Source organism: Boleophthalmus pectinirostris, unplaced genomic scaffold, assembly GCF_026225935.1.
Source record: "Boleophthalmus pectinirostris isolate CB_2022bp ecotype Guang Dong unplaced genomic scaffold, ASM2622593v1 HiC_scaffold_13, whole genome shotgun sequence".
Lineage (NCBI taxonomy): Eukaryota > Metazoa > Chordata > Actinopteri > Gobiiformes > Gobiidae > Boleophthalmus > Boleophthalmus pectinirostris.
In genome coordinates this window covers 18,586,573-18,599,377 of record NW_026571036.1, presented here as the reverse complement: position 1 = coordinate 18,599,377, position 12,805 = coordinate 18,586,573, and the positions used below count along the sequence as shown (strand labels likewise).

The following is a 12,805-nucleotide window of genomic DNA, read 5'->3' as shown; positions in this document are numbered from 1 at the left end:
AAGGAGACAAAATAGTTTAATAATAAAACATAACCTCATCTTGAATAAATTTGTGTGTTGTTTTTATAGACAAAATGATTTGTTTTTATACCCTTTTTGGTTGTTTTGGTAAAAACAAACTTGGCTTAACCCCAAACAAATTAAATAATTAAATTCATAAATTGAATCTTGTATCTTTCATTTTGCCTAGTTACACGATGGGAATCTTTGCTTACCTGTTGCTATACGGATGTTATAATTAGCAAGAATTGTATTATTAACATTAAGCATTAAACAACACAATATGCAATACATTTCTTTTTTCACGTTACTAGTGTTCTTCCAAAGAAATTTCATGATGATGTTGTGCAGTAATAGAAAAATCATCTTTATAAGTTTCATTCGCTGCAACTTTTCAAATTTTGCCTGACTTTTTAACCCCGTCACTTGAACTGTCCCTGAACTCTTAATGAGCATCTATTGTTGATGATGTAACCATTTCACCTTTACCTAACCCTAATCTTACCCCCAGTTTACCTCTTCAGTTACAAACAAGGAGCTGTCCCTCAACCTGCCTCATAAGCCCTGTGCATCCGCTTATTAAAGTCCGACGCCGTGTGTCTGTTGGCCAGTTCCTATTTGTTAGCCGGTGGACTTTGGCCCATGCTTATCACAGGGAGAGGTCCTGGGATCCCTGAGTCTTCATTGCTAAAAATATATCAGTCATAGCTCACTGTGCATACACTTTTTGTATCATAGGGCACCACGCTATGTTTTCTGGGTCAGAGGTAAAGCAGTAGGGAACCAGATGTATTCCTGAATTAAATTTTTAGTGTCAAACAAATGTGCCAATGATTTAGTTTTTGGTTTTCTCATTGACAGCTATGCAATTTGTTTGTGACCCTCTTCAATCAAGAATTCCTTTTTTACCCATTACTAGAAAAAAGAGAGTTAATAATTTGTTCAAAAACACACTTCAGGTTAATGATGTGAGTGTGTTGATCCTGATACCTAATCAAACACAGCTAATCCTCAAGAATAACATGGTGACAGCAGTGAAAAACACATAAAAACTCATAATAAAAACAATTAAATCTGACACAACTAACCATAAACCAATTAAAGTCACTGATTAGCTACCTTTAACGTAAAAATATTCATGTAAAATTACTATCTATACTTTGTCTGAAACTTCTAAGTTAAACCAGCGTACATTGTCCTATTGAAAACACATACAGTTGCTTTCTACATAAATTTCGTGAACATAACGCACATAACCAATACAGAAACAGAATCATTTCCATTTAACTGAAAAAAATTTCTCTGTTTTTATTGACATTCAAATGGATTCTCGAATTAAGTTGATCATTAATAATGACTACACATTGATTACAGCTTTATCTGATAGTTGGGTGACGGTTATAATTTTACTTCCTGGTTGGACACGATAGCAGATAGTTATTTTATTTTCCAAATTAAAATATATGGCAACACCTTTATTTTGCTAATTTTCTTGTTCAAACCGACAGAGGAAGTGTTTCTTATGTGTAAATTGTCCCTACATTTTGCAAAAATTTTAAACTCAGTACTACTTCTTAACTGACTTAACTTTACTTATTTTATTTCTTTTCCCCAACTGTTGCTCACAAATTGCCACTTCACTGATGTAAAACTATGATAAATATTTACGGGCAAGCCAAACATACACAGTTAATTTCAAAAACCATAAAAAACATGTATTGTCTTCTATTATTATTTACACAACAATGTCTGCAACCTCTAAATAAAATCATAAAGTGCAAAAGTATCATGAAAAGTTAAAATTAATTATTGAAATCAAATTTGAGTGGTGAGTCAATCCTAACTGCTCCTTCAAACTCATGATACTTACATTTCCAACAGTTACACTGCGCAGAGGTCCCATTGATTAACACTGTTCCCCCACTCTACTGATCAGCTCCTGCAGATTTCCACTGATTAATCTGATAAGATAAAACAACACAAAATAGATTAGGTCAGCAGAACACATCAAACATTACACATGCTTACTTTGCAAACCCACACACTGACACTGCATGGAGAATACCAAGACTGTGAGTAACGAGGCATATGTCTGGACCATGTCGAGGGTCTACCACTGGCTCAAGGGTTTTCCTGCTTGGACCATTTGAAGTCTTCTTCCTGGAGCCAGCAGTCTACAAGTCCTGCTGCCTCGTGCATGTGTGGATGTGGTGGTGGGTTAGTGCGTGTTGAGGAAGACCAAGGGCCAAAGTTAAGTCAGTGACCCCAAATGATTGAGTCTTTGCCCCCAGCCAAGATGGGGACAGTTTTCCTGGTGCCTGTTTCTGACGCAGACACATCCACCACACCTACTCCTCCTGTAGCATCTCAGTCATGTCAGTCCAACAGCACCTCTTAAATCACTTCTGACAGGGAACACACACACTGTAGAAAGAAGCATAGAACTTTTCTCATAAAACTAGATTTGACTAACCCCTGTTCAACATAATGAGCTATCCATGGGTATCAGAATGATAAAAAACAGGACTGTTGGCATAGTAATTAAGAGTTTAAAACAAAAAACAAAAAGTTTAAATCCAAGAATTTGCCATTATGAGAATCGATACATAGCTCATTCATTGTTTTTAAGCTGCTTTTGCACAAACAGAGACTCAAAGACTCTGGCCAGTGTCACTGTCAGCGATACAGGGATTGGTAAAGAAAACAAAAAATGACAACAAGACATGACATGTAAAATAACAGAAAAAGGATGAACGATTATTGTGCACTGTAGAGGACAGAACTGTCAAGAGGTAAACGTTAACCTTTTTATATAGACAAACCCAGTTACATGTATTAATATGATTTTTCTATGAAAGGGAAACATACAGATGGCTTTCACAAACTATGATTATGTTCTCAAAACATATAATAACTATTTTATGCTGTTTTCATAGACCTGTCATGATATGAAATTTTGAAGTAGACAATATTATCGTGTATTGTCTATATTGTCTTATATAGACAATACACGATAACAGTGAAACAAATGTATGCCACTAATAAACCTAGAGCATGGTTACACCTAAAAAGCTTTTCTAAAAACATGAACTGCAATAAATTAATAGAAAGAAGCACTTTAGTGTATATATATATATATATATATATATATATATATATATATATATATATATATATATATATATATATATATATATATATATATATATATATATATATATGTGTGTGTGTGTGTGTGTGTGTGTGTGTGTGTGTATATATATATATATATATATATGAGTCATAAAAATTATTTATTAGATCCTCTGGATGTCAAATCTTATGATAGAACTGAAAAATACCAAAAACTCCCTTCAAAGAAAAAGTACCCATGATAAATATTGACCCCCAAATGTATTGTACCATTTATCATATATTGAACGATAAGATGATGTAGTAATTATCGTGACAGGCCTATGTTTTCAATATTGATTAATTAGCCGTGTCTACAGCACTTGTATTCCTTTTTCTCATACCACCTCAGTCTGAATTTATATGGACTGAATCATAAATGGATTAATCATCTGTAGGTTATATGCCTGCACAGAGTATTCTACAGGGCCACACCCTAATATTAGTAGCAAATACAGCAGCTGTTATCAGGCCCAGTTACACATTGATGACAGTTCCCTATTCTCATTTGGGGCTCGACGCTCTATTGGTCTGGACTATTACAAGTGGTCACTGAGTCAATAATGAAAAAATAAGATTTTTGCCAACATAAAAAAATAACAATAATATATTTTTTTTTGTAGTACACTCACAGTGTTATACTTAGCTTCATTGGCAGGCTGCCTACTCACCACATATTTCAAAGCACTATTGTCAGTGGGAAGTGGCAACACAATGAAATGGCCATGTGTGTTTACATTCACTGGTGTTGAAGGCAGGTAATATAAATCCATCTTCATGAGGCCAACTAATACTAGAAGTATCCTACTTCAAACACAGTGAAATATTTTATTTACAACTTAACTGCTGTCTGCACTGTTTTCTAGGAAAAATATAATTCTTTTTTTATCAACTATTTTAAAGAGAGGAATTCTTAAATATATTATCATGTATATTATTAATGTGAAGTTACCCATTTAAATCTTTTGGATGAATCATATACTATGGTATGAATAAAACTTAGCTAAATTAATTTAACTTATTTGCAATTATGCCATTTTTGCAATTTTGAAAAAAATAAAGTACTTCCTTATTTGGACATGTTAAAAATGCACCTAAGTATGATACTTTTGAAAGTACCTATACTAAAGTGTATAGACCCACTACACTCATGTGCTCATGTGTCATGCTGTTGTGAAGACAGGCCTGGACCAGGAGAGAGAGAGAAGGGGCAGGATAACAGTTAGGAACTTGATCATTGTCTCACTCTCCTCTCTCCTCCTCTGGGGCCTCCTCTGCTCTCTCTGTTCAACTTTGTTTTCTTTTCACTCAAAACCGGACCAGCTTTTTCAGAACCCGTGTGGATGTATTATTTAAAGTAATTTTTCCCGTATTAACTTGTGGGTGAAGTACACTGTTTCTTCAGCAACACGGATGTCCAGTCTCAGGAGAAATGTACCAGGGCATAATGACAACTAACCACGGAGCCCCGTCCTATGAGGCTGGTTTTCTCCACAATGCTCCTGCAGGTACTTCACCGGTCTATGTGCCGACCACACGAGTGGTCACCCCGATGATCCCAGCGCTGCCTTACCTTCAGACGGCCGGTGCCTCGCAGCAGGGCAGCCCGGTATCAAGTCACTCTGCCTGGGCACAGGCGGGCGCCGAGTCCGTGTCTTCGTACAATCACTCCCCGGTGTCTCCACGCTTCAGCTTCTCCACCAGCCCACCCCTGTCCTCGGGTATGGCCTCCGCCCGGGAAACTGCGTCTTATTCCAGCCCGCTGAACATCTCCACAAACGGGAGAGATCACTACGGAGCCCGAGGGCTCAGCGGCTCGTACCACAGTCCTTACACCACCTACATGAGCCCCAACGTGGGAGGAACGTGGACGGCATCTCCGTTCGACAGCCCGGTGCTGCACGGCCTCCAACCCGGGGGAAATCCCGGAGCGACACGGCATCCTAACATAGGTGAGAAGACCCGGGGTCACTCTGATGTGCCACTCAAAAAACTTTATCTCCTGAGACCAATTTAACCATGATGAAAATATTTAGCCGAGTAAAAATATTTAGCCGAGTGTAGCTCTTGTCCTGCTTTTCATGACAGGCGAATTTGATAGTTCATGACAGACAGTCACGTACCTGCAGAGGGACCGAAAACACACACTGAGACCGTGTGTACATTTTACGAAAAAAACAACAACTGTGTAATTTAAAAGTTAAAATTTTATTTTACGTTTCAGAAATGGTTTTAAGCTAGCTTGCTTGTCTGGGCCCTGTAAACGTGCTGCTAATAACACAAACTTTTTTTGGACTGTGCTAAGTAGTTCATCAGCTATCTTATTTAGAACAACTTAACAAAACTGATAACAGTTTATTAAAAAGCGATTAACGCATTTAAACTCAACTTAACCTAAACAAACAAGGTCAAAACTAATTTATCCAGAGGGCAAGTTCCTAAAAAGCAGAAAAACGTGAGCCCCTAAAGTCTGTTTTTACATTATTAACTTATAGCAATTTAAACTCCGTCAACTATTATTGCTCTAACAAAAAATGTGGAATTGAATTTGTATTATAACGTAGATGAAGTTTTAAACGTAACAATCTTACGTTCACAACACCGTTTCCCAAGTCCTCTTAATATATATGGATTATTATTAATGAATGATTTTTTATTAAAATGTTATTGAGGCGATAGATACATCTAAAGTAGGATTTGATAAAAACAAACAAACAAAACAAACAAAAAAACATTATTTTTTTTCCCTTACCGGCCAACGCTTTCATTTCGTGATGAATAACATTTTCTTTCGTAATTAAAAACAAAGGTCTGCCCTTGTAATAGATCATAATGTATCACAAGAAATCACACATTAATTAAGTAATTACACATTAATAATTACACAACAATTACAGCACAGGATATAGTCTGTTTCAATAATTTGAATGTGAGATTTTATATTTGTAACAAACAGACAATATAAATCACTAGTATATTAGTTTTACAATATAATAAAAAGGTTATATCTGTCATGATACTCTCACCCCAATTCATAAAAATAAATGTCTGCATTATTATGACCGCTGTCTAAACAGTGTGAAATGGGCCTTGGGCTGCACCTGGTCCTGTTCTATGGCCTAAGTATTACATCACATTTTACACTGTTTATTTGTTGCCATCTGTGTAGTTATTCGTAGACTTTTTTGGATTATCGTCCTTATGAAAGACTTTTTTCTCTATATTGAATATAGGAAATCCATGGGAAAAATGTTCACAAACTTTTATGTAAATGTCTCATTTACAACAATATTCAATGTAAAGGTAAGAATATTCACCTGTGAAGACTAAAGTGAATTTTCTTGAACCAAATATTTAATCAATTATCAAAAATAAATAATTATGTGTAAAGATACCATTTTAAACTGTATCCTTATTGTATCTAAATGTATGCTTTGTAATGTACTAATGCCATAATTCTAATCAATAATGACAAAGACTCATATTTTGCATTTGAATAAAATGTACCAAATCAAATAAAGTACAAGTATGGCATTACATGTACAAATGAGAAAATATCCTACCCATCCTAATTACTTTTTGTGTTAGTTTTGTTTTTTCCCCTCTCAATACAGCTATTCTATTATTTGTCATTCACCTTTCCCCTATAAAAGGGTCAAGGAGACCATAATTTCATAAAACACTCATATCAACATTTTATGAAGCGGAAAAAATACTCCTCGATTTGAATCTCTCTCGGAAACTGCAGAATGTCTTGTGTATTGTCTTGTGTTACTATGTTGTGTTGGCTACATTAGCTGCCTCAAGGTTAGCCTGCCCCATAGGTCGACTTTTGTTCTCTAAAGTTATAATCACATTCACAGCATTGTACAGCAGGAGATGCACTTGGGAGCCAGATTTATTTGTTTATTGTCGCCTCTCAAACATAATGTGCAGAAAATGTATAATGTTTCACACTTACAAAAAATAGACAAGGCATCAATCATTCCCACAGCATTGACTGAAGGTCTTCTAAAGAAATCTTTTGTGTAAGGCCAAATGGACAATACTGATATTATTAATCAGATAAGAATTTACAGAGTAACCTAAGAACAGTGACAATATGAATGAGCTTGGATGTCAAGCAGCTCTTCTGTTTTTATTTCCAGGTTGACTCTTAATCACATGTGATAAGAAAGGATTTTTAGTTTTACATTGGACTTTTTTGACATTTACTGCATGATTCAGCTCTACAGCTTCCTTTGAGTTCTTTATAAAATATTCTTTGTGACAATAGTATAAAAAAGCTTGTATCATGTAATTAAATTGATGTTCTTTCAGATCTGTTTGATGATTTTGCTGAGGGGCGTGAGTGTGTGAACTGTGGGGCGATGTCCACCCCACTGTGGAGGCGGGATGGTACGGGCCATTACCTGTGCAACGCCTGTGGACTGTACCACAAGATGAATGGCATCAACAGACCTCTGATCAAACCTCAGCGGCGACTGGTGAGTGACCCAAGTCTATACATAGACTTACGCCGTTTTTTAGGTCTAAAGAATATACATGTAATCTACAGTCAGCCTCGAGACGAGTGGGTCTCTCCTGCACCAACTGTCACACAACTACCACCACACTGTGGCGCCGCAATGCAGAGGGAGAGCCCGTGTGCAACGCCTGTGGGCTCTACATGAAACTGCACGGGGTAAGATCGGTCTCGGTTGAGGAAACAGAATATATTCTGTCAGATACATTTGTACCAAATACAATTGTATGAATACAATTTAGTGCCATTGTATTAAAATGTATTCCAAAAGGTTCCCCGACCTCTGGCTATGAAAAAAGAGGGCATCCAGACACGCAAACGGAAACCCAAAAATGTGAATAAGTCTGGTAGGTATGAAAGCTGGACAGATATGTTCTAATATTATAATGCTACAGATGATAACAAAATATTATTGATGAAAATGTACACATTAGGTTTGAGTTCTTGTTCTGGTTAATAAGTGAGTGTATCCTCCACAGGGAGTTCAGGCAGTGAGGGCAGCACAGCAGCTCCTCGCCCCCCACCCCCCTCAGAGGAGCCCCGACAGATAAAAACAGAGCCGGACACCCACCTCTATACACACAGCGCACACACACAGGTACATTTCTGTAAACAAGACAAATGGAAATTTTCTGGTAATCTAAACTTCTTTTAATGTCTGTCCAGATCTCAGCCCTGCCGGCGTATATGTCCGCACAAGGAGGAGCCATCCCTCTGAAGATGTCTCCCGGGAGCCACAGTGGGTCCACCAGCTCCAAGAATGAGCCTTGGAATAATCTTATCCTGGCTTAGGAGAACCGGTATCACAAAGCTATTTTATATATTCAACAGACTGAGTCGCAGCCTTATGCTTTCATAGTGCCTTGTCCATAAACTGGAGCTGCAATAGACTAAAATGCACAAATGCTGCATTTACTTTGTGAACTGTGGTTGAAGGAAGAGATGAGCTAAACTAGGACGAAGAATGCTCCAATCCTTTTGACCTGATTGTATGTCAATATGAAGACGTCTGAAGGAGTATGTGACAGACACTGGTGCGGTCAGACATTTTCACTGTATTTTACTTTTATTGTTTTGTTTTCATGATATGCAGTTGCTTCAAAACAATATTTGATAAGATAAAGTACTGTCTATGAATTATATAATACATAACACATTTAAGTCTATGAGACATTTATGTATATTAGTGTTGAGTATGAGAAAGGTGACAAATCATTGGGCAAAAACCACAAACAGAAATTTAAATAATTACATTCTAGAAAATTTAATAATATTTTGTGCTCAGTACATTTTAAAAGCAAGTCACTCCCTCCTCTTCAGTTACACATTTCACATATACTGTAAGTGCAATAAAAACATGTATAGTATTTTGAACTGGTTTTAACAGTGATTGTACAGTAATTTAGTATGGAATTATTTTTATCAACACAATAGACTACCTATGCAGCGCAACTTGCACATTGAATACTATGTGGATTTAGCGCCCCCTGCTGAAAGCACTGCACCTACAAGACGGTCTGACTATCATGGGGTTCCTAATGTTTGTAGCTGATGATATAGAGCTTTACCGATAGCCCTATTATCGGTATTTATTAAAAGCACAGCCCAAAATAAAACATAATGTAAGTAATATTTGAATTTGATGTTTATATAATTTTTTTTAACAGATTTTGCTTATGAAAACTTTTGTCAGTTGAACCCATGTTTTATTACAGTATAGCAATTTATGTATCCCTATAAGCTCCACTCCTTTTGATGAATTATATGAAATTGGCACATAAAGTTACAGATATAAAAATATCTTCAGTGAAACATGCACAGCTTTTATGTGCACCTCCAACAGAACAGAACACTTAAAATGTTAATGGTGGGCTTACTTTCAAAATGATTTTTATGACCCTTGTCGCTTTGGTTAAATGTAAAGAACATCAGCAGGTCATCATTGTAGAATTTGTCAGCAGATATTGGGAGGTAAGAAGGAACAGTAGTTAGGCCTGTCACGATAACACATTTTGAAGCATGATATATTTCTATTTAGAAATATTGTAATAAACAATAATTCTGAATTCTGCTGATTCTACTTCTGATTCTACTTTATGTCAGTGACACAAAGCAAGATAATGCCAGTAAGCCAATTTTGAAATAGACCGTATCATTAAAAAGCCTACAGCTTGCTCTACAGCTCAAATCTTAAATTATTACATAAAATGGCAAAAAAAACTCTCCACTATTGCAAAGACAAAGTACCCATAATACATACTGAACCCCAAAATACTGCTTATTGTTCCTCTATTGAATGATAAGCAGATATAGTAATTATCGTGACAGATCTAACAGCAGTGTCTCAGTAATAGATAAAGAGTGAGAATGTAACTACACTGCTGAGGCTCAATGTTATAAAGTCAAATATAAACTTTTGTTAATTAATGTGCTGTTTCTCATCTGTACAATCAATTCTTCCAATGTGCAAAAATGAAGAGGTCACCTTTACAAAGTCTTTGATGAAAAGATGATTGGTACATTTGTTGAAATCTTTTGTCAGTATGTCCCTTAGTATTTCTGCATATTTGTCCTGTATCATTTCCTTCCAACACTTTTGAAATGCTAGTCTCAGTTCATCCGTTGTGCCTTTGGTTATTTGCAAATCAAATTTATAATCCAGTGCAAACTCTTGTCCTCTCTTTGAATGTTCCTCTGCACTCATACATGTCTCTGTAGAGAGAGACTTCACCTCTTCAGTCATCCGGTTTATTTCAAGTTTCAGGAATTCTTTCTCATTTTCTTGTGCAATTTCTGGAATTATTTGCATTCCTTTGAAGTAACTCTTCCACTCAGGGCCTTGTAGCGATAAATCAAAAATGAATGGTCCACATCTGAGGAGATTTCTGAGCAGTGTATACACATTTTCACATAATATTTACTCCAGTCAGTTTTTGAGATATGTATTCATCATAGTTTTCACTTTTGTTCACGGCTTCCACTTCACTGTAACTGACAACTCTAAATATAGTTTCTTTCTTCCCTTTAAAACCCCAGCACTTGCTATATCCAATATTGGTTTTTACTCTAAACCTCAGCCACCATTCTTTGGCTTTCTGGACCAATTTGAGCATACATGGAGGTTTTGCATTTCTGGAAAGACATGGACTGTTCTTTGTAAATACATAGACTATCCAGTCTTCATCTGCCTCATTTGATTCGAGCAATTCTTCAGTTTGTCTAATGATGATGTCTTCACTATGCTTTCCCTTGTTATAATTAGGATAATAGGGTCCATACATAAAAACTTCTTCTCTTTTCTCAATAACAGCCCATGAATACTGCTTATCTGCGGCACCACATTCTTCTGTGATATCGCGGTGAAAAGCCAGAAATTTGTTATTGACCGAATTGTTGAGCAAAATGTCCTCAATGGTTTCGTTGGACTGGAGATGAAGTAGGACTCGCTTCCCAGTGCTCTGTGTGTCAGACCAGACAGAAATCAACTGAGTAATGTCCCCAATTTCACCCAAGTTTTTTGCACTGTAGTCCTGGGGAGTACTTGGATCACCAAAATTGGGCCTGTAACAAAAAAATAAGACATACAGTTTTAGGTTGGAAAGATTTTAATATTAGCAAAATAATCTTTCTCTGTGGCAGCTATATGCATATGACTCTAACTATACCACAATCATATTGCATCTTTACACACTGTTATTAACTGTATTGACAGATACATAGCTAATAGGTTATGATATTATTTTTGACATAGGTCTGAGATGAAACAATAATATGGAAATACTATAGTCATGTCAACCTAAAATATCTTGTTCTCCTGTTGTAAAACAAAGATTAGATCTCTACAAGAATATACAAAGTTAAGTAAAATATCACACCTTTGTGTTACAACTGTGTCCAACAAACATTTCCATGCTTTTGATGGTGGCTCATTGTCTTGGTGGCTGTCACAGTTATACCTTTTACGAGTCAACCTGAAAAACACCACAAAATACTTCATTAAATAACTATTTCACAAGTTGGTTATTAAAGTACAAAATACTCACCTTTGAAGTTCCATCCAGTGCAGCATTAACCCTTCATAAACACACACACAACTATATAGTGTCCTTAAATGTCCATAAGATGGATGTCAGAGCAGTGAGAGACACTCCCGAACTGTTGTAGTGCCGAGTAAACTACCAAATTTAGCTACAGTAACTGCCCATGTTGCTATCGCTTGAGGCGAAATTCATGGAACTCACCTAACCTGTGTTTATGCAATGCTTTCGTCAGCTCATATGAGAAGAGTCCTCAACTGTCTTATAGGGCATCCACTGAGATAGATCAAAGCATACAAAGAACCATGTTAGATTTTGGATTTATGGATTAGGGTTGATAAATTACTTTCATATACATTTGAATTGGTCCCAGCTGTGCACTGGTTTTGTCTAAAAGGCACAACAAATGAACATGAACAAGAAATGTGTGTTCTTTTATGAATAAATGACACAACACATATTTAAGTTTCTTCTCTGCCTCTGATTTCTCATAACATTCTTAATTGTGTTTATCAGTGGTTCGATGAGACAAATACAATATGTAAAAACTTGTTTGGACAAAGTTCCCAAAAGGCCTGTTGGAGCACATGACACTTTGATAAACACACACCAAGCAACGTGTTTAGCAGGGTGTGGGTGGTTTTGTGTCACCACATGAAAGCCAGAAAATTTCAGAGTCAATAGGAAGTGTAAAGTTTTTTGTTAGAACTTCACTCAGAAATTAATCAAATCTTGTTGTCACTGATACCACTAGGTTATGCTGTTATGCACATGTTCATTGTTACGCTTTTTGTTACATAGGTTATGGTTCACATAGGCTATTAAAAGGAAAATCTTTGTTCAAATTGTTGTTCTTTTTAATTAAATGTGTGTCTTGGTTGGTTGATCTACCACTAATTAATTACATGGTTCACATGGTTCAATCCCAGTTGTGGTCAGTGAATATACTGTCCTGCTGTTGGGCAAGACACATTGTCACACACACAACAGAGTGTAGGAGGTAATCTGTGCACATTAGCAGCTATGTCTGTCAATCCCTGGACCCTGAGTCTGTAAATAAACATATATATAT

At 36.3% G+C, this 12,805-nt stretch overlaps 2 protein-coding genes across 2 annotated transcripts; one reads left to right on the top strand and one right to left on the bottom strand.

Annotated features, from left to right (window-relative positions):
• The first annotated feature begins 4,434 nt into the window (after positions 1-4,434).
• gata4 (GATA binding protein 4) lies at positions 4,435-9,617 on the top strand. Its single transcript, XM_020941595.2, has 6 exons — positions 4,435-5,123; positions 7,492-7,658; positions 7,730-7,855; positions 7,968-8,043; positions 8,176-8,294; positions 8,363-9,617. The coding sequence occupies exons 1-6, from the start codon at positions 4,604-4,606 to the stop codon at positions 8,486-8,488; spliced, it is 1,134 nt and encodes a 377-aa protein (XP_020797254.1). The 5' UTR covers positions 4,435-4,603; the 3' UTR covers positions 8,489-9,617.
• A 131-nt stretch (positions 9,618-9,748) lies between these two features.
• LOC110175473 (uncharacterized) lies at positions 9,749-12,100 on the bottom strand. The gene is made up of 3 exons (XM_020941662.2): positions 11,740-12,100; positions 11,572-11,667; positions 9,749-11,257 (listed from the first exon to the last, which is right to left on the bottom strand). The coding sequence occupies exons 1-3, from the start codon at positions 11,763-11,765 to the stop codon at positions 10,603-10,605; spliced, it is 777 nt and encodes a 258-aa protein (XP_020797321.2). The 5' UTR covers positions 11,766-12,100; the 3' UTR covers positions 9,749-10,602.
• Positions 12,101-12,805: the final 705 nt, after the last annotated feature.